This window comes from Lontra canadensis, unplaced genomic scaffold, assembly GCF_010015895.1.
Source record: "Lontra canadensis isolate GAN:19392208 unplaced genomic scaffold, GSC_riverotter_1.0 scaffold60, whole genome shotgun sequence".
In the NCBI taxonomy this organism is placed as follows: domain Eukaryota; kingdom Metazoa; phylum Chordata; class Mammalia; order Carnivora; family Mustelidae; genus Lontra; species Lontra canadensis.
The window spans coordinates 6,925,318-6,950,173 of NW_022631054.1; the positions used below are offsets into that span (position 1 = coordinate 6,925,318).

A 24,856-nucleotide genomic window follows, 5' to 3' on the forward strand; every position below is an offset into this window, starting at 1 on the left:
AGGTGTAGTTGACATACAGTGTTCTGTCCACTTGAACATTTGTCTTCATTCCCCCAAGTTAAGCAAGATGTACTCCATCCCCCACCCACCGCCACCTTAAGCAATCCAGTTGGGTGCTACTCCCCCCCCCCCCTTTTGTGACAGAGCAACTAATTTATCACTACCTGATGAGACAAGGTGCTATTGAGACAAGATGGTGGCCCAGCAGATGTCAATGCTAACGCACCACAGGAGACAACATACTGAGAAAAGAGGGTAGCCTCAAGAATTACACAGAAACACTATCTAAACAATACTTTCACAAGCACTGGTTGGCTCTCCACCAGCAAAACTGAGCAAGCATTTATGGTCCCCTCAGGCCTGGATACTGGCTGCCTCTTGGCTTGAAATGTGGCTAGGCTTTCCTGAAAAAGGTGTCTTCCCTTAAACTCTAATTGCTTTAGCTTCAGACTCTTCTGGGCACAGTTCTGACACTGATCAGCAGCAGACTTGCCTAAGACAGCCTGACCACATTGAGGGATTGTAAAATAATCTCCATGCATGGTTATTAACTAATTAAACTTGCATTCAACACCATATGCTGATAGGAGGAGGCAAAGGATAAGATTCGAATCTTAGATCTTTCTGAGCAGGGCGTATTAGGTGATAACCAGAGGGAAGGATTAGTTGCAAGCTGGATGTGAGCTCAGGCTTAGGCATGAAGGGAACGCTCCTACTGGTGTATAGAAACGCTAGGGGCTCCCGAGCTCTGGGGCAGACTACAAGGGTTTCACTCCAGGAAGGGTATGATGTGAGCATAAAACCATTCTTGAGACAGTTGAAGATGGTCCCCTTCCACAGCCAGGAACACGAGCTGTCCTGCATTGTCCATTTCCTTTAGCCCCAGGCGGTCCTGCAGACAGATCATAATTAAGAGGCTTCACGAAAAATTAAGTTTTAAAGAAACAATGTTCATTTGAGATACATGCTCAAAAGTGTAGTCTTTTCCCAGAGTAGCAAAATTTAGGTGTTAACACTGTTGAAATTGCTAAAAAGGATACCTCCCTATTTTCTTCCTGAGCATTCAAAACATAGATATAATTGAGATTGTTGTCTACAGAGTTCTATATTCAGCTTTCTGAGAAGTTTCCTAAAGCTTCTGAAGGACCACCTGTGTGGGTGGGCAGGCCACAGACAAAACTGCCTCAAAATGTCAGTCAAGTGAGACTGAGCCAAAAACAGAAAAAGCTGAAAACATCTAACCCTTCAAGAACACACCTCACTTTTCATATCCTGGCACTACCCACAGTGGCACAGAACAAACATGGCTGGGAGGACGAGCAGCTGACAGAGCCGGAGTGTTGCTTCTGCTGCAGCTACCATCAGTTTGACTTGGACGAGAGGGAAGTTCTTAGTTGTAATTTCCAAAACTCAACAGACCTGAGCTTCCCTTTCCTTTGAGCTCACCCAAGCTGGGCCACCCAAATGCTGGAGATAAGCCAAGAGAGGAGACAACCGGCCCGCGAAATTACTCAGGAGAATTCTTGTAGAAGGCAAGTGGCGCACATAGCACTTGTGCCTTTTGGGAGGGTCCAGTTACAATATCCGTTCCCTGGAGTGCGGAAGGTCCCAGAACTAGAGGTTCTAAAAAACTGGATGAGGTGATCTTTGTACATACGGAAAGCCATGAGGTCCAGGTCCTTCATCCTTCAGGATGTACACTAATATAACCCAGCGCCTGAGACACTGGGGTCACAATCAGCTCCCTCACCGGCCTCACCCGTATCAGACCAAGTCACAGGCCTCCGAGCACCCACTGCTCTGGGGCATACAGGACAGCCTCTATCACCAAAGAATCGAGCAGCTTTGGGAACCAGGAGCTGAAAAAGACAGCACCTCTCCTCTCTGGTTACCTGTGTGTACAGACTGGTCTCCTGCAAGGGGATGGTTTCCTTGGCTTGGCCACTCCTGTAAAACCCGAACCACTGCAGGAGAGGAGGGCGAACAAAGATCAGACACAACAGCACATATTGTCAAGTTAAGACTGCCAACAAACAACATCACCAAGCTGTAGCAAAGAGTGAAAACAGTATGTCTTGAGTCATCTCTTTTTAAGGGTAGATCCTGAGGGATGAGTTAATCTTTCCAAAGTGCTTTCCAATTCCACAGAATTCCTGTTTCCTACAGTGACTGAGCACCTACGCTATGAAAATCCTTGCGCTAAATCTGACATTGAAGATAAATATATATGTGGTCCCTGTTTTCTACAGCTCTGGTCTGGTGAGACAAAGAAACAAGTGTTTAGCACAGGGATCAGCCAACTTTTCTGTAAAGGCCAGATACAAAATAGCTTAGGCTTTAAGGGCCACATGAGTGTAACTCCCTAGGGCTGCCCTTCTAAACAAAAGCAGCCACACACAATATATAAAAAATGAATATGGCTTTCAAAAAGGTAAAAAATGAATATGGCTCTATTTCAATGAAATTTCACCATGGACCTTGAAATTTGAATTCATATAACCTTTGTCATCAGATATTCTTTTGGTTTCTTTCTAACCATTAAAAAATGGTTCACGGGCCCTGTGAAAGCAGATGGCGGGCCGATCAGGCTGGCTAGTCCCTGATGGCCTGACATAATGTGATGATTTTGCAAAAGAGGGAGCAAAGTCTGCTTGGACTAGGGATGACATCCTGGATGGAAGAAGTGACGTTTGAGCTTGGCCTTGACAGATGAACTTTAGCTTGTCAGGTGGAAAAGCCCAGGGAAGGGCACTCTAGAGACTGAAAAGAATGAACAAAAGCACTAAGAGTAAAAACACATGCCAAGTCTGGTGCATTTCAAGACTTCATCCTAGAGTATATGTATGAAGTGGGACATGAAGGAAGATTAAGTTGGAAAGGTAGGTCAAGGCGGACTTTAAATGCCAAGCTCAGGGATTTACAGACTTTGGGCTGATGGTTTGGGTCACAGGTCTCCTGGATAATGTGGTAAAAGTTATAGACCCTTCCTCAGACAATGCCACTACATAATTTTGCAAACAATTTCAGGTGTTGGGCGGGTGTTATAGCCCCAAGTGTCCCATTTGTAGACCTCGAGCAAAGAAGCCCTGCTCTACACAGAAAGTGGAGTAAGGGACTGAAGGTTTCTCCCCAGCAGGTGGCTGTATTATAATGCCATTTACTCCTTTGGTCTCCCGGTGTGGTGTGGCCTGCCCGCACAGCATCTCACCTCAGAGTCCACAGGGTCCACAATGGAATCATTGAGAAACTTGACCATCACAAACTTCTTCAAGGCCATCAGGTTCTTCTTGTAGGACTCATTGACTCCCTGGAAGAAAGCCAGTAGTAGTTCAGGGACAATACCGTCAGATTCCAGCAGGGATGTTAAAGCCTTCCAGTGCTCTGGCCTCCCCAACCCTGGGCCACCGTATTTCCTCCCCATGACAATGGGTTGGTTTTCCAGCTCCCGGCCCAGAATATACCTTGTAAGCCTTTTCTTACCATCCTATCTAACTGGCAATGCCCCCACCAACCATAGTCTGTCACCACACTCCATAGGCATCCGTCACATAGGTTAAAGGCAGCCACCCAGAGAGAGCCAAGGCAAAATGAGAAACCGCACATTCTGAGTGGTTCTGCTATAACACTTCTGTTTCTTCCGCACCAACCCTCAAGTTTTGTTTTAAAAAACAAAACAAAACAAAAAAACCCTGCAGATGGGCCCAATACAAATTGAGTCACTGAGTTTACCAGAATCCCACAAACCAAACCAAGCTTGTGTCTGGGACATATTCGGTCCCCCCTGCCATCTCTCTTCTAAGTCTCCCAAGGGACCCACGAGGAAGGCTGCCCTCAGTAAGACAGCCACTGTGACGCTCCATTTAAGCCAGCCAGCAACCTACTGAGCTTACCCTGCTTCTTCAACGCAAGGCAAGGAAAAGGACCTACGGGAAGAAAGCCAAATGAATTTCAGCTTTCCTAAAAGGAACTGACGCTCATAAGCACTGCCTTCCCAAAACAGAACTTCTGCTCCCCAGGGTGTGTGTCCAGGATATTCTGGGTAAACGGTCACAGCTCATCTGCGTGCGGCGCCCCAAAAGCAACCTGAACGCACAGCAACAGCAGCCTGGGATAGAACCTTACCCTCTCCTGATTAATATCTGCCAAGAAGATGCTGTGGTTGCGGTACATGTCCTCCTTGATTGGGTCGTGCCAGTATTCTGCTTGCACCAGGCTGCAGGAAGAAGGAATGAATGAAGGTGACCGAGCCACGTGGCAGTCAGCACGCTGGGGGCACACCCCTGTGTGTGCAGGTGCACATTGTGCACTAAGAGACTTCAAACGGACAAAAAATCCAGAGCCACCACGTCCCCGTGGCAGACAAGACCTCTACTTACGACACGGTTCGTTAAGGACACACCCAAGACATGAGAGTGCTATGCAGCACAGTACAGTCCCACAGGTTTGGGCAAAGGACTCATCGGTATCTGTTCCCCCAGGGACTTGAGCCTTCCTTATCAAACTTCCGCCTCCGGGTCACCGTGGCCCATGCTGTCCGCACCCAAAGCCCCCCCTGCTTCCCCCTCCGCTGCTTCCTATTCAGATATCTGCAACGACTCAGCTCAGCTATCACCACCTCCGCATCCAGCCATCCCTCTCTTCACCCATCTGGCCGTCCTCAGGCTCGGAGGGACGTCTACCCCTTCAATCCCAGAGCATTCCTCCTATTGTTGAATGAGGACACTAGTTTTCAGGATTCTGGAAGGTCATAGATTTTTAAGGACAAAAGGCGGGGATCTGGCATTTATACTATTATTTCAGACAGGTGTTCACATGCTTCTACTTTCTCCCCAGTCTCTCTGCTCCCCCTATCCTCCCCTCCCTTCCCTTGGGGGCCCTTCCCCACCAAAACTGAGCCCTTCCCAAGTCTTCCCAGCTGGCACCTCCACAGTTCCGCATAGCTCCTGCAACCACACAGTGGCATTTCCACTAAGAGAAAGTGGACCGGCTGGCGGAAGACCTCTGGGGGAAGGAGGAGTAGGAACACGGGTGGGACTCTCTAGCCCAGGCTGGCAGGGGAGAGAAGAAACATTTGTACAACAGGCGCTCCCCAGCCTGAGTGGAAGAGCTGCCCTCAGGTGGTGGTCCAGAAAGCTCTACTCAGCAGGGCAGGATGGCATAAAGGCCCAGAGGAACCAGCTACAGTAGAGAGGTCAGAGCTCCTCACGTCCAGGACAGGTGCACCCAAGGTCAAAAGAGGCCGAGGCTCCAGCTCTCTGCTCGGCAGGGAGCCTGCTTCCTCCTCTCTCTCTCTCTCTCCCTCTCTCTCTCTGCCTACTTGTGATCTCTGTCAAATAAATTTAAAAAAAAATCTAAAAAAAAAAAAAAAGAGGCCGCGGTCAGCCTACTGGCTGTCACAAAAACATTCGATCATCTGTTTATAAATGTATTTGAAAGATTTCAGTGTTTAGTTTCACTGATTTTGTCAAAATGTGATGAACTCTGACCATTTATAAGATACTGACATTGCCACTGGTCTTGTGCTTGCGTTCTAGCCCTGCTGTCGCTCACCGGGGGCGAGCTGGCTCCCTGGTTCTCCCCCTGGGGACAACAAGCTCCTTGAGCAGCGACACGCAGGCACACGGCAGATGCTTAGCAGGAAGGCTCTGCCGAGTGGAAGGGCCCGGTGGTGCAGGATGCCAGACAGGCTCTGAAAGAAGTGGCTGGCACTGAGGGAGGGGAGGGGTTGTGAGATGTGAGCAGAAGGGAAGGCAGTATGGCTAGGAGAACAATGGAAGAAGCTTCGGGAGTGGGTGGTCAATAATGTCAAACGCTCTGAATTGGTAAGCATGGGGCACACACACGGTCACGCAGGTGGCCAAAGTTTCCTCAAAAAATGTTCGGGAATAAATACAAAGGTCTTTGGATCTTGCCCGACCAGGTTCCGGTGACCCAGAGTTACAGCAGGGAGCCCAACAGCTGAAAACGAAAGCAATAGTCCTGGGGCAACTTTCTGTGTGAAAAGTGCCTCAGAAGGGGCAACAGAAAGAAAGGAAAGGCATTTTGTTTTGTGAGTGCACACGGGGCACCTACGGGGAAGGATCTGCGGGTGAGCAGAAGCTGGGAGTGTCAGGGAAGAAACATGGGTCTGTACTGGTCTCGCCTGGTCACCAGGGCGGGGCCAATTTCAGAGGTTTAGTAACGCTCTCAAAACTGCTCAGTCGTGGGCTCCTGGGTGGCTCAGTGGGTTAAGCATCTGCCTTTGGCTCATCAGGATCCCAGAGTCCTAAGATCCAGCCCCGCAAAGGGCTTCCTGCCTTGCAGGATGTCTCCTTCTCCCTCTCCCTCCTCTGCTCCCCCTGCTTGTGTATGAGCTCTCGTGCTCGCTCTCTCTCTGACAAATAAATTAATCAGTAAATCTTTAAAAAAAACAAAAAACAACTACCCAGCCACGTCAACGGTGACTCAGTCAGTTAAGCATCTCTTAATGCCTGGTTTCGGCTCAGGTCCTTATCTCAGGATTGTGGGCTTGAGACCCACATGGGGCTCCATGGGCAGTCTGCTTGGGATTCTCCCTCTGCCCCTCCCCCTGCTTGCTTGTTCACACGCACTCTAAATACATAAATACATAAATAAAAGCTTAAAAAAAAAGACACAGTTGTAGACAAGGTAAGATAGGAGCCTAAATTTGCCCAAGTCCACACACTTTCCAATGCAGCCCGCTCAAGAGGCAATCAGCTCCCCAGAAACCAGAGCATTTACCCCTGAGGTCTGCTGCAGCCCCTGTGGCTTAGACAGCACTTACTGGGCCTATTCTAAGCACTTTACACACATTAACCTATTTAATCCTGAAAAGAATTCCATCAGGAAGGCACTATTATTAGCCTTTTGTTTACAAATGGGGCAACCATGCCCAGAGTGATTCAGTAGCTTGTCCTCAGTCACTCTGCTGGGAGCAAACAGAGCCTGAATGGCCTAGGCGGCCCCTGGGGCCCTGCTCTTGACCACCACATGTACTACCCCCACCCCCAGCCTCTGTGGACCGCGTGGCGCCCACAGCATCAGCTTCACAACACGCAGCTCTGTGCTGGAGTCACGGGCACTTGTCTCTCGGAGCTGGATTCTTTCCAGGGTTATTGGGAAAATTAGGTATCAACCATAAAGCTCACTAACGTGTCCCTTCATGGCACAAATTCTGCAGAGGTTACTGCTGTCGGGTCCGTCACCACTCTATTCTGTCCCTCCTGGCCCTGGCTCCAAACCCAGCTGCTGCTGGTACCATCTGCACGGGGAGATGCTGTTCCAAGTCCTGGAGGGACAGGAACAGCAGCCTGACAGGGAGGAAAGGAAATGCAGAAGCACAGGTGTCAAGGCGATGGCCGAACCCTAAGCCATTCTAACCTAAATCACAACATGATTTTTGGTGGAATCTGACAAACTAATTCTAAACTCCAGATGAAACAATAAAAGTCCAAGACCAGCCCAGACTTGAAGCAGAGCCTCCCAAAAGTAGCACAGTGACTAAAGCAGCGTGCGCGAGGCGGGGAGACAAATACGTCAATGGACCGGACCAGCCGCCCGGAAATGGACTCAAGCAGCGAAAACCCCAGGTAGATGAAAAACATGAGACTCAAAACAAAACTTAAAAAAAAATTAGAAGAAAATACGGGATCGGAGAATAGCTTTGTGCGTCAGTCCTGAGGACTGACAACATGGCCTGAATCCAAATTGGAAGCTGCAGAACCTGCTATTTGGGAAGTACCTAGTGCCCCAAAACCGTACACTTAAAAATGACTGAAATGGCAAATTCTGTTTTACACACACACACACACACACACATGTTTTACTGCAACTTAAAAAAAAAATATGTCCCAAACCAATGAATTATACACACTAAATGACAGAACTGTATGGTATGTGAATTCGATCTCAATAAAAATGCCCCCCAAAAATCTGCTAAAAGATACGCCACAGGCTGGGAGAAGTGAAGTGTAACACACCTAGCAAAGAAAGGCTTAATAATCCTAATACATGGGTGCCTGGGTGGCTCAGTCGTTAAGCGTCTGCCTTTAGCTCAGGTCATGAGCCCAGGGTCCTGGGATCGAGTCCCGCATCAGGCTCTCTGCTCAGCAGGGAGTCTGCTTCCTCCTCTCTCTCTGCCTGCCTCTCTGCCTACTTGTGATCTCTGTCAAATAAAATAAATAAAATCTTTTTTAAAAAAATTAAAAAATCCTAACACAGATGCATGTGTGTGTGATGCTTACACACGAGTAAGAAAAAGAGCGTCCAACAGAAAAACAGGCAAAGACTAGAAGAGGTAATGAACAGGCAACTCAGAAAAGAGAGACCTGAGTGGCCAACAAACACGAACAGATGTTCAAGCTGCCTAACGGAAGGCAGATGGGAAAGCGAAACCATCCCACACACACGTGACTGGTAGACTCGCAACAGACACAGGATCCTGAGTAAGTAAGACTGGAGAAAATGGGGACACTCACACTCTGGTGGTGGGAACAGAAATTGGTACAACCACCTCGGCAACATCGAGGCGAGTCTAAGATGCACGCGCTCAGTGTTGTGATCTGAGCAGCTAACAGGATGGAGTGTCTCCAAAGCACTGTTCTAAGCACTCTATCTACATCTGTATCTCATTTAACCCTCTCTACAGCCCATCTGCCCTCGTTTACAGATGATGAAACTAAGGCAGAGAGGTTAAGGAGCATTCCCCAAATTACCTGGTAAATAACTGAGAGTCCACATGTGAATTCTACTAGTACGTAAGTACTTGTTCAGGGGTTGCTGGGTGACAGAAAATACATAGACTGATCTCCAACCCCGGTTCCTGGCACAGAGCTCCTAAGACCCTTGTAAATTCCTAAGTGGAAAAAGCACTAGGAGCAGCTTTTCTTCTACTGAGGCGGCTCTGGGTGGGCTCCTGGATGGCTCCTAGATGGGGATGGTCACCAAGCCTCCCTCTGAAGCTTGGAATTTTCAGCCTTGCTCCCCATTCTCCAGAGAGGGGAGGGGGGTGCTAAAAATGGAGTTAGTAACAGATCATGCTTATGGGAGGAAGCCTCCATAAAATCCTGATAGTAGGGGTTCAGAAAGCTTCCAGGTTGGCAAACACACCCACACCAGAAGGGTGTACACCCCAGCTCCCACGCTCAGGACCCTCCCAGACTTTGTCAATCTATCTCTTCATCTGGCTGTTTATCTGTGTCTTTTTTTTTTTTTTTTTAAGATTTCATGTATTTGACAGAAACAGTACAAGCAGTGGGAAGAGCAGAAGGAGTGGGATAAGCAGACTCTCCCCACTGAGCACAGGACATAGCCTGATGCAGGGCTCGATCCCAGGACCCTGAGATCATGACCTGAGCTGAAGGTAGACAACCGACTGAGCCACCCAGGTGCCCCTCATCTGTGTTCTTTATCACACCCTTTAATAAAGTGGTAAACATGTTTCCTTGAGTTCTGTGAGCCACCCTAGCAAATTAATCACACCTGAAGGGAGGGCCGTGGGAACCTCCACTTTGTAGTCAACATGGGACATAAGTTGTGGGTAACGTGGGGACCTACTACTGGCAATGGGCATGTGTGTGTGTGTGTGTGTGTACGCGCGCGTACACGCGTGCGAGGTGGGGGCAGGCTTGTGGGAGTGAGCTCTTAATCTGTGGCATCTGACGCTATCTCCAGGTGGGCAGTGTCAGAACTGAGTTAAATTGTAGGAACCCAGCTGGTGTCCCAGAGAATTCCTTGGTGTGGGGAAAATCTCCACACATGTGGTGACCAGAAGTGGTGTCCTGTGTGGGTAGAGTAGTAGCGTAAAAGTAGAGGAGACATGCAGCAACACAGGCTGGGTTTTTCAACACAGGGACGATCCCTCAAAGTCGTCTGTCATCACGAGAAATTAGAAATCCTGAAACGTCTGCAGTATGGAAATCAATACACGGTGGCGTAGTCACAGAATCCAGAAGGCCAGGTAGTCGTTAAGAGGAATGAACCAGATGTGTAACAACGTGTTATTAAATGTGATACTGATGAAAAACTCAGTTGCAGAATGAAGTGCACAAGATATCCATTACATAACATTTAAATATACAAAATAAGGCTACATACTGATGGAGGATATATATGTATATAAATAGACAATTTTCCTTTTTTTTAGAGGACAGAAAGGATCTATTACTCTCATTTCTTTCTTTCTTTTTAAAGATTTCATTCATTTATTTGACAGACAGAGATCACAAGTAGGCAGAGAGGCAGGTGGGGAGAAAGAGGGGGAAGAAGGCTCTCGGCGGAGCAGAGAGCCCAATGCGGGGCTTGATCCCAGGACCCTGAGATCATAACCTGAGCCGAAAGCAGAGGCTTTAACCCACTGAGCCACCCAGGCGCCCCTATTACTCTCATTTCTTGACAGTGGTTGTCACTATGGAGGGAGGGAAGGGAATGGGACCTGGTAGAGATATGTAGAATTCAGTATTACCTGAAATGTTTCAGTTCTTAAAACATCTGATGCAAATATGACAAAATATTAATTTTTGGTCTTAGATGACATTACTCCCTCTACTTTTTTGAACAGTGGAAAAGTGCCTAAGTAGATACCTCAGTATTTCCAGAAGGGGAGTTGCGAGTTGAGGGCAAAGGTGTGGGGAAAGCAGGACACCTGGGGATAAGGGTGCTGTGAGAGCCACTGGGGGGCACAGGCCCCCTGCAAGTGCTGGGCATGCAGGGCTGAAGGTCGAGGACTAAGGGCAGAGCCACCTGGGAGAGCAGAGCTGGCACAGGGGAAGAGAGGCCAAGGCCGGGGCGACACTGCTGTATTCACTGCGGTAGGGATGGGCTCAGTGAGTAGGATAGCAAGGAGGAAACTGGAGGAAGAAATCCAGGAAGGGCTACCAGTATCTCAAAGGGGAACTAGAGGGCGGACTTCACATCCACGAGGTGAGAGAGAACTGTCACACTCACCGTTCCTCACTGTTGCCCCCACCAAGCCAGGAGCTGGTGCTGGAAAGTCCCTCCTCACTGGCTTCCCAGGGAACTAGATCAAATTTGCTTTAAGGTTGAATGATCTGAACAGTGCAGAAGACACCTCCTGGGGTCTCTGCCTAAATCAAAATCAACTCTCCCTCGTCTGGGAACTGCAACCTTCCTGTGTCCACCTTCTGATTACAGGGGTGGGTATGTCGGTACCATGTGGTCTCACTTTTCTGGCCGCAGCCAGTGATGGAGATCTGACCTAAGCTGGGACATGGTCCCGTCCCCAAAAATCTGGACTGGGACCAAGAGATTCCAGCCTCTCCTGAGATAATATCCTAAACAGATACAATGAAAAACTTGGAAGCTAGGGGCGCCTGGGTGGCTCTGTCAGCAGAGTGACAGTCTCTTGGTTTCAGCCCAGGTCATGATCTTGGGGGTCATGGGACTGAGCCCCAAGGTGGGCTCCATGTTCAGAAGGGAGTCTGCTTGAGATGCTCTCCCTCTCCCTGCCCTTCCCCTGCTCCTGCAGGCACTCTCTCTTTCTCTCCAAAATAAATAAATAAATCTTAAAAAACAAACAAACAAAAAGTTTGGAAGCTGGGCAAGGCCACCTTTTACCACATGGGTGGCCAGAGAGGCCAGTGTTCATGTCCACAGAGGCAACAGAAATGCCAGTGGGAGAGACAGACCCAGCGCTTGGTGGCTCCCATTTCTTGATTCTAGTCCCTCTGAAATCCTGGGTAGCAAAAGACTATGAACTCCTTTAAAAATTTACTTTGGGCTAATGTGGTTATTTTCCTACATCCAGAATCCTCCCGGATACAAAGGGCAGCCTAGCACCACACTACCAGAACGTGATCTCCCTCTGTGCCTTTCCACCCTCCCCGCCCCCTTCCCACCTCTATTGGGGCTATCTGCCCTTTTTTTTTTTTTTTAAGATTTTATTTATTTATTAGAGAGAGAGAGTGAGCACAAGCAGGGGGAGGGGCAGAGGGAGAAGGAGAAGCAGACTCCCCACTGAGCAGGGAGCCTCATGTGGGGCTTGATCTCAGGACCCTGGGATCATGACCTGAGCTGAAGGCAGATGCTTAACCGACTGAGCCACCCAGGTGCCCCATGTGTACATTTTTAAATCTCCTACTGCCCATCTGCTAAGATGAGATGTACATAGAAAAACAAACTTTAAAAAGAAAAAGCAACTCCATAAATTTAGAAAAGTATCGATCTGTATTTGAGCCACTGAGAACACAGAAAGCATTTCGGAGGGAAACCCTGTTATAAATGCTGGGCTGTATCCTGGCTCGCCAGTCTCACTGAGCTACGTTATGGAACTTACCTCAGGCCATTCCACTACTCTCCATCTCACTGTGGCCACCCCAGTGTCCACGCCATCATCACCTCTTACTGAGACACTAAGGAAGCCCATTGCTTTTCCTCTACCTGCTTTCCAGTCCACTCTCCACAAAGCAGTGGACACTATCCAAACACCTGAATCTGGCCATATTTGCTTGAAACCTCCCAAAAGCTTCTCTTGATGTTTAGAAGGAAACTCAAATGGCCGACGTGATCTTCCTGTCCTTGCGGGTGTCACCCCTGCCAACTCCCGTCTATCACTCAACTTGTCACCGGGGCCTAGAATAAGCCAAATGTGTCCTAGGGTCGGGCCTTTGTGCCTCCTGTTCCCTCGGCCTAATGGCTCTTTCCTCAGCTCCTCCCATCCTCCTTCTCATCCTTCCACCCCAGCTTAAATTCCTCTTCTCCGAAGGCGATTCTGTCTGGAGTAGGCACTGCCTCCACACCTCTCCACCACTGCATCCTGCTTACTTCCGCCACAGCCTTAGCATTGTTAGAGGTGACCCAGCACCTCTGTTTGCTTGGAGCTCCCCCGTTCCCCACCAGAACGTTCCTTCATGGGGACAGGGTCGCTAACTGTCTTATTCTCCGCTCTATCTGCCAGACCTACCACAGGGCCTGGCAAACTGCAGGGCGACGTTTGATGAAATGACGAATGAAATACTTTATGACTGCAACCAAAAAGAGAAAACAAAACCACGGCAATGCTTATAAATAAAGGAAACAGGAAGCTCAAGTTGAATAAATATTTTAAATAAGGCACCACTAGCGGTAACGGCCCCGAGCTGCCTACTTAGTGTGAGCTGAGGGCCCTGCACTGAATCTCCATGTGGGAAAGTACTGACGGGGGGAGGGTCCCAGACCCCAGGCCATGCAGCAGACGGGCAATCTTTTTTTTTTTCTTTTTTTGGTGTGTCTGAAGAGGCCTTATTTTCCCTTCACAAGTGGTTGTACTTAAAGGTCCTGCACAGAACTCTAGGATGGAAATCACTTTTCCTCAGAAAACTTCTAGCAGGTGGTACTGCTGACAGGAATGCATGGTCCTTGGGATGGACTCTGGGGGCGGCCTCCCCGGAGCCCACTCTTTCTCCTCGTGCTCTGAGAGGTCACAGGAATGCACCAGCATGAGGCTTTTTCTCATCCCTTGCCCTGACCACTTAGTGAGCCCTTTCAATCTGGAAATTCATGTCCTGTCATTCCGAGAAATTTTCTTGTATTACTTCTTTGGTAATTTCTTTCTTTTTTTTTTTTATAATTTTTTTTTTTTTTTAAGATTTTATTTGACAGGCAGAGATCACAAGAAGGCAGAGAGGCAGGCGGAGAGAGAGGAGGAAGCAGGCTCCCTGCCGAGCAGAGAGCCCGATGCGGGGCTTGATCCCAGGACCCTGGGATCATGACCTGAGCCAAAGGCAGAGGCTTTAACCCACTGAGCCACCCAGGCGCCCCTTCTTTGGTAATTTCAATCCACCCTTTCTCCTCTGGGCTCTTTTTGGAACTCCTATCAGGCAGATCCTGGACTTCCTAAACAGCTCTCTTCATTTTATCAGTTTTCTCCCTTTTTTTTTTTTTTAAACCTCTTTGAGTTTTTGTTCTCATTTCTAAGAGATTTCCTCAAGTTTATAGTCCCATATCGCTCTCACATTTATTTTGGTTGTCTTATTTTTAATTGCCAGTTCTCTCTTACGCTCCGATTGTTGGTTTTATTCATTCTTTTCTGGTGCCACAGAGGTAACTGCTCATCTCTAAAGATACTAATTCTAGGCTTCTTTTTTTCTTTTTTTTTTTAAGATCTTATTTATTTATTTGACAGACAGAGATCACAAGTAGGCAGAGAGGCAGGCAGAGACAGAGGAGGAAGTAGGTTCCCTGCTGAGCAGAGAGCCTGATGCGGGACTCGATCCCAGGACGCTGAGATCAGGACCTGAGCCGAAGGCAGAGGCTTTAACCCACTGAGCCACCCAGGTGCCCCCCCCTTTTTTCTTTTTAAAGATTTTCTTTGGCTCCTTGAATTGTCATCATTTCCTTCCAAGTTGCTTTTTACTTTTCATTGGTTTCACTCTGCCTTTCATACTAGAAGCTTTCCTCAGATGTCTGGCTGGGGGTCCCAGGCTCACGGTTCACGCTGAAATGAAACACTACAAACTGACTGGAGCCTTCTTGTATGACAACAGAGCTTACCTCCTGGTGGCTTCACCTCACAGTAGTCAAGAGGAATCCTGATTTCTTGAAGGACTCAAAAACCTCAGTCTGTAGATCTTCTCTCTGGGGCCACTCAGGTTTTCCAGAGACAGGTCCACTGAACATCAGACTAGCAGGTTATAAGCCTAGTGGCTATCATTCTGGGAGCTAAGTGGGAGGAAAGGGGAGTGGGAGGGCCTGGGTTTTCAGTGGGGTGTCTCATCACTATCCTTCACTTATTACCTCAGAGTCTTGTACTTCTCTAGTTAAATTGCTCCAGAGAATAAATTTTGCTTCTCTTGTCACAGTGGGGGAGGAGCAGTCACTTGGATGTGCACTTACGGGAACTGGGGGTTTGATCATTCCTTAAATAGAAATGATTTTTTTTCCCCCAACAAAAGTCCTGTTTTTAGCTCCATGCACCGATCTCTACCTTCCAAAGGATATTATGCATCTAATTCCTGACCCTCTGTGGAGCTATAAAAAGTGAATCTGCTCCCTTCTTGTCAGGGCATCCTTCTACAGACACAAAGGTTTCAGCTTTTTTGCTCTGCTGAAACAGTTATCACTCCTTCATCTGCTTTCTTTCAAAGACATGGTGATGTCTTTTTTTTTTTGTCTCCCCTCTCCTCTCCTGTTCTCTTGGCCCTTGTGGGTTTTCTCACTTTCTATTCTTTTGCTATTGGGTTATTATTACAGTTTAAGGAGGAAGTGAAAAAACACATCAATCTGCCACTTTTAATCACTACTTAGGTGTTACTGTCTCCTCCCCATGACTGCTCATTTTCAGTCGCTAACAATTCTCATTGCCATGGGTTGTGCTTGGTTCACAAAAGAAACACAAAGATATGAAAGGATGATTTTTTCTGAAGCATCTGGGCAAGAGTTAGAAGAATACTGAGTAAAGAATAAAGAACAATGGGGGCACCTGGGTAGCTCAGTCAGTTAAGTGTCTGCCTTCAGCTCAGATTATGATCTCTGAGCCCCACATTGGGGTGTCCCTGTTAGACAGGGAGTCTGCTTCTCCCTCTCCCTCTGTGCTCTCTCACTCTCTAAATAAATAAAATCTTAAAAAAAAAAAGTATCTTAGTTTCCCTCACTGACCATTAGGTGGCACTACTGACCTGACACAGCTCTGTGACTGCGTGTGGCCAATGGGTAGGAAACAAAGAGCGAGTTAGGGACAGGTTGTTTCCACATGCAGAGTCCCTGGCAGGGCTGAACCTTGGAAAATGGCTTCAAGGAAGTGTTGCACTGAAGAACTGTTATTAGACAAGAATGATATGCTTGGAAAACCTGTAGGATAGCTGCTGTTGTCATACTAGTCGATCCCAAATCTAGTTATCATCTAGAGTACTCCAGGGGCACCTGGGTGGCTCAGCGGTTAAGCATCTGCCTTCAGGGGGTGCCTGGGTGGCTCAGTGGGTTAAAGCCTCTGCCTTCGGCTCAGGTCATGATCCCAGGGTCCTGGGATCGAGCCCCGACTCGGGCTCTCTGCTCAGCAGGGAGCCTGCTTCCTGCTCTCTCTCTGCCTGCCTCTCTGCCTACTTGTGATCTCTGTCAAATAAATAAATAAAATCTTTAAAAAAAAAAAAAAAGCATCTGCCTTCATATCAGGTCATGATCCTAAGGTCCTGGGATCCAGCCCTGAGCTGGGCTCCCTGCTCAGCAGACAATCTGCTTCTCCCTCTCCCTCTGCCCCTCCCCCTGCTCACACTCTCTCCGCGCACGCGCTTTCTCTCTTTTCTCTGGGATAAATAAAATCTTAAAAAAAAACCAAACCCTTCCTTTTCAAAATTTAATATTAGAGCAGTTTTAGGCTTATAATATAACCAAGCAGACAGCACAGAGATACTTAAGAAAAGGCTCTCATGTGCATACCCCCGGCCACTACTCCTGGAATTTCTGCTGTCAACGTCATTTCAACGTCAGCATGATATTTTCACACACTGACAGTTCCACATCCTTTCTAGCCAACCATACATACCGTTCTTGAATAGCTTTGTTGTAAGCCCCAGCATTCAGCGTCTTCCTGATCAGGTCACAGATGTGAGAACTCTCCCCTGGGCACCGGGGGAGTCCATAAACACCTACAGCAGCAGAAGACAAAGATCCGTTCCTCAAGAGCTGTGTACTGAACACCTACTATGTGCAAGGCATGGTGAGGAAGACAATGAACCAGACCTAGCCTCTGATCTCATTCATCTATTCCTCAAGAAAATAGCGTATTGAGAATTCATACCATAGCCAGCTGCGCTCCCATTCGAGTTTTCTGCCTAAGGGCCTTGGCACCAGCTCTTCCTGGTAGATGCGCTCCTCTCACTGCCTCAGTGGTCGGGCTCATTCCGCTCTCAGGTCTTAGCTTGGGGAAGTCACATCTGACAACCCTAACTCAAGTAGTCCCCAAGCCCCTTCCTCGCCCCTCCCCCAGGTATACCTTCCATCTTCATCAGCCTCAGCAATTACATTTTCAGCGGTACCAGGCATAGTTCTAAGCATATATTGGCAGTAATTCATTCAGTCCTCAAAACCAACATGTGGGGTAGAAATTATTATTCACCCCATATTATGGAAAAGAAACTTCAAAATGGAGAGGTTAAATAGTTGGTCTCAGGTTGGACAATAAGTGTAGAGCCAGGATATGAACACAGGTAGTTTGGCTCCAGAGCCCATATCTTTCTTTTTCTTTTCTTTTCTATTTTTCTTTTTATTTTTTAAAAGATTTTGTTTATCTATTTGTCAGAGAGAGAGAAGGAGAGCATAAGCAGGAGGAGCGGCAGGCAGAGAGAGAAGCAGGTACACTGCTGAGCAAGGAACCCCATGCAGGACTTGGTCCCTGGACCCTGAGATCATGACCTGAGCTGGAGGCAGCGGCTCAACCGGCTAAGCCACCCAGGCACCCCTTATTTATTTACTTTTTTAAAAATAGGCTCCACCCTGGGGCACCTGGGTGGCTCAGTGGGTTAAGCCTCTGCCTTCAGCTCAGGTCATGATCTCAGGGTCCTGGGATCGAGTCCCGCATTGGGCTCTCTGCCCAGTGGGGAGCCTGCTTCCTCCTCTCTCTCTCTGCCTGCCACTCTGCCTACTTGTGATCTCTGTCTGTCAAATAGATAAATAAATTCTTAAAAAAAAAAAAAAAAAAGGAAAAAAATAGGCTCTACCCTCAGCATGGAGCCCAATGTGGGGCTTGAACTCATGACCTTGAGATTATGACCTGAGTGAGATGAAGAGTCAGATGCTCAACAGACTGAGCCACCCAGGCACCCCCAGAGCCCATATCTTTAACCACTATTCTGTCCTTCAAGTATTATCCTGGGGCGCCTGGGTGGCTTAGCCATTAAGTGTCTGCCTTCGGCTCAGGTCATGATCCCAGGGTCCTGAGATTGAGCCCCACATCAGGCTCCCTGCTCAGCAGGAAGCCTGCTTCTCCCTCTCTCGCTCCCCCCTGCTTGTATTCTCTCTCTCACTGCATCTGTCAAATAAATAAATAAAATCTTAAAAAAAAAAAGCATTATCCTATTTCTCTCTCTCTCTCTCTTTTTTTTAATTTTTTTAAAGATTTTTATTTATTGATTTGACAGAGAGAGATCACAAGTAGACAGAGAGGCAGGCAGAGAGAGAGAGAGAGAGAGAGAAGCAGGCTCCCTGCTGAGCAGAGAGCCCGATGCAGGACTTGATCCCAGGACCCTGAGATCATGACCTGAGCCGAAGGCAGTGGCTTAACCCACTGAGCCACCCAGGCACCACCCTCTCTCTCTTTTTTAAGTAGGTCCCAAGCTCAGCATGGAGTCCAATACAGGGCTCAAACTCATGGTCCTGAAATGAAGATCTGAGCTGAGATTGAGAGACAGACACTTAACCAACTGAGCCACCCAGTGCCCCATATCCTGTTTTTTTCTTGATCATAGTTCCCACTATCTGTATTTATTTATTTACTTGCTTCATTGTTTATTTCTTACCCCCCACACTAGAATGGAAGTTTCCTGAAGACAGGGACCTTGTCTGTCTTATTTATAGATTTTCATACATATTTGTTGACTGAATGCTAAAGTTGTTTTTACCAACTCGCATTTGAATATTACTTGTGTTTTTAAAAAGTATTTTGGGGGCGCCTGGGTGGCTCAGTGGGTTAAAGCCTCTGCCTTCGGCTCAGGTCATGATCTCAGGGTCCTGGGATTGAGCCCCACATCGGGCTCTCTGCTCAGCAGGGAGCCTGCTTCCTCCTCTCTCTCTACTGCTTCTCTGCCTACTTGTGATCTCTGTCAAATAAATAAATAAAAGATCTTTAAAAAAAAAAGTATTTTGGGGGGCACCTGTCAGTTTGTGGCTCAGTCAGTTAAGAGTCTGCCTTCAGCTCAGGTCATGACTGCAAGGTCCTGGGATGGAGCCCTGTGTTGGGCTCCCCACTCAGCAGGGTGTCTGTTTCCTTCCTCTCTCTCTCCCCCTCCACCCACTTGTGCTCTCTTTCTCTCTCTCAAATAAATAAATAAATAAAATCTTAAACAAACAAAAGAAGTATTTTTCTACTTACTATCTCACTTCATCCTCTGAAAAATTCCTACCAGAAGGGCAAGGCCTTCTTTCAGTTTCCCTCATCTGTGAAAGGGATCTAAGTACCAAATTATTTGCCCATCATCAACAGTTAACTGGGTGAATTCCTGATTATAAGGAGAATCCTTTTGCCCCTACACTATGCCACCTGATAGCCACCATGAGAACAGAGATGATACTCTATCCCAAAGACACATCCTTCCCCAAAAGTATGTAATTCTGCCTAAACAGAAAACCTGTTGTTTTTCAAAGGACTTATTTTCTACTGTTAACTTTATAGACAAAAAACCCTCAGATGTTATTGTTTGCCTGAGTCTAAATTCAGTAAGACATCACAATGTCAGAAAACAGGAAAAGCAGGGCACTTGGATGGCTTAGTCAGTTAAGAATCTGCTCTCAGCTCAGGTCATGATCTCAGGGTCCTGGGATCGAGCCCTACATTGGGGTCTCTGCTCAACAGGGAGTCTGCTTCTGCCTCTCCTTCTGCCCCTCCCCCCACTTGTGTGCATGTGCTCTCTCTCACTCTCAAATAAATAAAATCTTTAAAAAAAGAAAGGAAAGACTGTTGGTCCTTACTGACTCCTCAATCACCACCTGCCATGTGGCTGCAACCACCTCACCTCCAGGAAATCATGTCATTTAAACTGGAGAGAAGCAGTTGGCAACCTCATTCCCCTGTGTTCTTGGCTTCTAGAATCCCAAGTTTCTTCCTATTTCTTTAATTCTGGCTAGTTTATTATAACGGGACTTTCCAAGGATGGCTGACTTCTTGAACAAATAGAGCTGCTGGAATGTTTTAAAATCAAGTGGTCACATGGATTAGAACAGAGAAAAAAAAGGAGGCAAAGAGACCAAAGTTACCTTGATGTTGTCCCCCAATCGAGATCAGATTGATCATGGGAGGTGATGGGCATCTCTGAGCCACTGCCCTCCTGGGGAAAAAAAAAAGGATTATCAGCTCCAACAGTCAGATAAAAATGTATCTTTAACCTCCAAATTCCCAGATTAAGCTACTTCATCCTCTGTGATTCCCCAAAGCCATGGAGCATCAGGATTTCCCCCAGTATGGTCAAATGCAAATCTTTATTCTTTCACAGAAAATAAATTAAGTTTCATAAAGCTTTTTACATGGAGACAATTTAGAATACCTTTCCTTCCAAGAGAGATGAAATGCTCAAAAGAATTAGAGGAGTGGATCTACCCGAATATAAGGAAAAGATCAATTCCACATAAATAGTACTATCGAACAGAAAGGAACTTACAGAAATTGACCTCCTTGGGAGAATCCCATTGCGTTGTAGCCTTGCTGCAATTTAGGATCTTTAGCAAGAATCTCACACACTGTTGTTACTTGGGAATTGACATTCAAGAAGAAGCTGTTCTCCACATCCTGAAAGAGGAGCCACAGAGAAAAGTCAGGATGAAAACCACCAATGGCATCTTCCCTAAGAGGCCAAACAGATTCAGGTTGGAAGCCTCACATAAGCCACTCAAGAGTTCAAGTATCATTGTATGATCTGCTGCTAAAAATGCAAGGCAAAGCATTTTAATAGTACGTTCTACGAAATCAGTCAGCAAACCTTCAGAGGAACACAACTGTGAAGGGCCTTACCTCCATCAGGGTCTTCCCAATTTCTAAGGATAAGACATAAATTCCGGGTATTTTCTTCTCAACCATTTTTTTAATAGCACCCATGCTTAAGGGATTACAACAGCTATCTCCTAGACAACAAAGACAATGGGAGATACTCATGAGCCAAAAAATTACACATTTTTTTAAAAAAGTTATATACTTCAAAGGGTATTATTAAGAATGTGAAACATATGGAATGGGAGAAAATATTTGCAAAACATATACCTGATAAGGGTTTAATACCCAGGATATACAAAGAACTCTTACAACTCAAAAAGAAGTTAATCTAATTAAAAAATGGAAAAAGGTCTTGAACAGACTTATCTCCAAAGAACACAAGCACATGAAAACATGCTCAACATCACTGGTCATTAAGGAAATGCATATCAAAACTATAATGAGATACCACTTCATACTTACTAGGATGGCTTTAATAAAAACATTTTAATTAAAAGATGGAAAGTAACAAGTGTTACAAGGATGTGGAGAAATAGGAACCCTTGTATTGCTGGTGGGAGTGTGATATGATGCAGCCACTGTGAAAATTTTGTAGTTCCTCAAAAAGTCAAACCTAACAATTACCACATGACCCAGCAATTTCACTTCTAGATTTCTACCCAACAGAAATTAAAACATGCCCACACAGAAATGTGTACATCAGTGTTCATAGCAGCATTATTCATAATAGTTAAAGGGTGGAAATGACCCAAATGTCCATCAATGGATGAGTGGGTAAACCAACTGTGGTATATACACACAGATGAATATTATTCAGCCAGAAAAAAGAATGAAGCACTGACATGTTGCAATGTGGATGAACCTAAAAATCATTACTGTATGTGAAATAAGCTAAACATAAAAGGTAACATAATACATGATTACCTATGTATATACATATATCCAGAATAGGCAAATCTATATAGACAGAACGCAGATTGAACATTTCCAGGGAGTGCTGGGAGCGGGGAACAGTGTGATTACTTAAGGGATACTGGTGTTTTGTAGGGTAATGAAAAAGCTTTGAAATTAGAGAGAAGTGGTAGTCGTACAACATAGTGAACCCACTAAACGCCACTGAATTGTATATTTTAACATGGTTAATTGTAGGTTATATTTGTTTCATTCCAATTTTTAAAAAAGAACATTTTTTGCTTGGCTCATGTTTATCAAATAATAACAAACTTCAAAAGCCCATACAATATAACTGGCACACGAAATTCACAACTGAAAAATAAGGAGAGATGCTTATTATGCTCCCTTATCATCTGGAACATTTGGGAATAATAGATTCAAAAGCACTTAGGAGCCAGACTGGAGGGCTGGGGAAAGGCAAGGAAAGAACCTGGGACACGAAATTTGAGGAGGTACTCACTCACAGGTTTGTGCAAGTGCTGACCCTAAGCTTCTACAAACTAGAGAGTGAATGCCTTCTTTTTTTAAAAAATTTATTTTTATTTATTTATTTATATTAACATATAATGTATTATTAACCCCAAGGGTACAGGTCTGTGAATCGCCAGGTTTACACTTCACAGCACTCACCACAGCACATACCTTCCCCAATGCCTGTAACCCAACCACCCTCTACCTACCCCCCTCCCCCGGCAACCCTCAGTTTGTTTTGTGAAATTAAGAGTCTCTTACGGAAAAAAAAAAAAAAAAAAAGAGTCTCTTATGGGAGTAAATGCCTTCTTAAATTTTGCACTTTGGGGGTCTCCCTGCTCACCCTACTCCCAGTCCTGTTTCCTGTTTCTAGGAACCAGAACTAAAAACCAGAAGCAGAGTGACCAGCCACTCACCCAGAGAAATAGGCAGAGGTCATCCTCCATTTGGAGCTGAATCATCAGGTTTCTAACCTGAGAGGAAGGCTTGAGAATTCATTTTTAGGGGAAAAGCTAAGGCTTAGAGCATTTTCTATTTCTCTCATAACTTCTTTTAAATCTCTTGCAATAGCCCCAGAGCCCAGCACAGAGAGCTGAAAAAACTGTATTTGCCGGCTCTAATTGCTCTTTGAACACTTTTCTTTAACTCAATCCAATAAGGCTGTCACCTTCATCATGTTCCCCAAACTGCCTAGGTTAAGGTCATTAGTGATCTTCAAATTGTTAAACGCAATAACCTGTTCTCAGTTGCCCTGCTGATAAAATTCCATACAGCTGATTGCTCCCTTCCTCTTGAAACATTTTCACTGGACTTCCTGGACACTGTACTCTTCTGACGTTCCTCCACCATCACTGTCTCCTCAACCTCCAAATGTTGGTAGTGTCTCAGGGCTCCATCTTGAGAACTCTTTCCTCCTGTGGATATTAATGCCCATGATCCTGTCCAGTTTCGTGGCTTTAAATGCCAACCATACACGGAAGGCTCCCAACTTAAACCTCCAATTCATATCTCTGTCCTATACTCTGCACTCCAAATGCCTCTACATCTCCTGAATGTCTAATGAGCATCTCAAATCTAGTAAGTCCAAAGCAGACTCTTCATCTTCTCCCCACCCCAAATTTGCTGGCCCTACAGGCTTCCTCATTTTGGTAGAATGACAACTTCTTCCTTCTACTTGTCCAGTCCCAAACCCACAAAATCATCCTTGACTCTTTTCTTTCTCTCTCATCCTGAATCTAACCTGTTAACAGATCCCATTGGTTTTGCCTTCAGAAGATACCGAAACTGGGACGCCTGGGTGGCTCAGTTGGTTAAGCAGCTGCCTTCGGCTCAGGTCATGATCCCAGCGTCCTGGGATCGAGTCCCACATCGGGCTCCTTGCTCTGCAGGGAGCCTGCTTCTCCCTCTGCCTCTGCCTGCCATTCTGTCTGCCTGTGCTCGCTCTCTCTCTCTCTCTCTCTCTCTCTCATAAATAAATAAATAAAAAATAAAAAAAAAAAAGAAGATACCGAAACTTTGACCACTTCTCAGCATCTCCCAGTACTATCCTGTTTCATGCCACCCACCATCTCTTGTTTAAATGGTTGCAGTAGCTTCCTAACTTGTGTTCCTCCAAACGTCTATAATCCCCTACAATCTATTCTTTTTGTTTTTTTTTAAGTAGGCTCCATGCCCAGTGTGGAGTCCAACACAGGACTTGAACTCACAACCCTGAGATATAAATAGAGCAATTAGAGCGGTCCTTTTAAAATGTAAGTCATATCATGTCACTCATGTGCTCAAAACCCCCCAAGGACTACCCATCTCAAATTCTAGCCAATGCCCTTAGTAGGCCCAACACTGGCACCCTCCCAACCTAAACCCCTATTTTCTTCTCCTTGCTCACTCAGTTCCCGCCCCACTGACCTGAATGTTGTTCCTTCAACATACCAGACATACTTCCACCTCAGGGTCTTTGCATTTACTGTTCCTTCTACCAGCTATCCACAGGGCAGCTTCCCTCATCCACTTCAGGTCTTTGTACAGATGTCATTTTCTCAGTGAATCCTTTCCTGACCTTCCTCATAAAATCGCAAGCCCCTACCTCCCATTTCTATCCTCCTACTGCTTTCTTTTTCTCCATTGCACTTATCACCATTTTACTTAAAACGTATTATATGTTTTGCTTATTTATTTCTTTATAGTCTCTCTCTCCCCCTGGAAAGTAAGTTCCAAAAGGGCAAAGAATTTGGTCTGTTCACTGTCGTATCTGCAGCATCTAGTAGGTGCTTGATACCTACTAAAAGGAGCTGCAGGTACCTGACAAATCTATTCAGTGTGTCAATGAGTAAAATGTTGGATGCCCCGGTCATGCAGCCACAGCCAGGACTGCCCAACCAAGTACCAGACGCTGCACTCTGACGCCACTGCCATTGAGGATTAAACAAGAACAGCACGAAATACCCTAACGCAATGCACGGCTCTGTGTGAGCACTCACCAGAGGACAGTCCCTTCCCCCTCTCCCTTTCCAGTGCAGAGCATCCCCCCCAAATCCACAGACGTCGGGCCAGCCGATCGCTGTGCAGCCACGGTCTTCGCCCTCCACACTCGCACTCTGCAGACGCGAACCCAGTCTGGGAAAGAGAAGGAGTTGTCAAACCCTTCTGACTCGCTTCTCCCTCACTCACCCATCCCATGCCAGATCACCAGCGGCAGCGGTGCGGCCGGGTCGAGATGCCCGAGCGCCCGTGCAGCGCAGGACCCGGGCAAGAGAGCGACGGCCAAGAACCACAAGCAGCTGGGCGACGCCATCTTGACCCAAT

At 46.5% G+C, this 24,856-nt stretch overlaps 1 protein-coding gene across 1 annotated transcript; it reads right to left on the bottom strand.

Annotated features, from left to right (window-relative positions):
• Window positions 1-601: 601 nt before the first annotated feature.
• Window positions 602-24,856, bottom strand: PPT1 (palmitoyl-protein thioesterase 1). Its single transcript, XM_032877397.1, has 9 exons — window positions 24,722-24,856; window positions 20,651-20,760; window positions 20,301-20,428; window positions 19,900-19,970; window positions 16,475-16,577; window positions 4,123-4,213; window positions 3,209-3,307; window positions 1,893-1,964; window positions 602-892 (listed from the first exon to the last, which is right to left on the bottom strand). Exons 1-9 carry the CDS (start codon window positions 24,843-24,845, stop codon window positions 770-772), a joined length of 921 nt encoding a protein of 306 aa, XP_032733288.1. The 5' UTR covers window positions 24,846-24,856; the 3' UTR covers window positions 602-769.

Excerpts from the sequence above, each read along its gene's own strand:
- PPT1 (XM_032877397.1), bottom strand. The coding sequence starts at position 24,845 with ATGGCGTCGCCCAGCTGCTTGTGGTTCTTGGCCGTCGCTCTCTTGCCC. Across the intron at positions 20,429-20,650 it reads TTGGGAAGACCCTGATGGAG|GATGTGGAGAACAGCTTCTT; the intron begins GTAAGGCCCTTC and ends CTCCTCTTTCAG. Across the intron at positions 16,578-19,899 it reads GATTGGGGGACAACATCAAG|GTGTTTATGGACTCCCCCGG; the intron begins GTAACTTTGGTC and ends CTGCTGCTGTAG.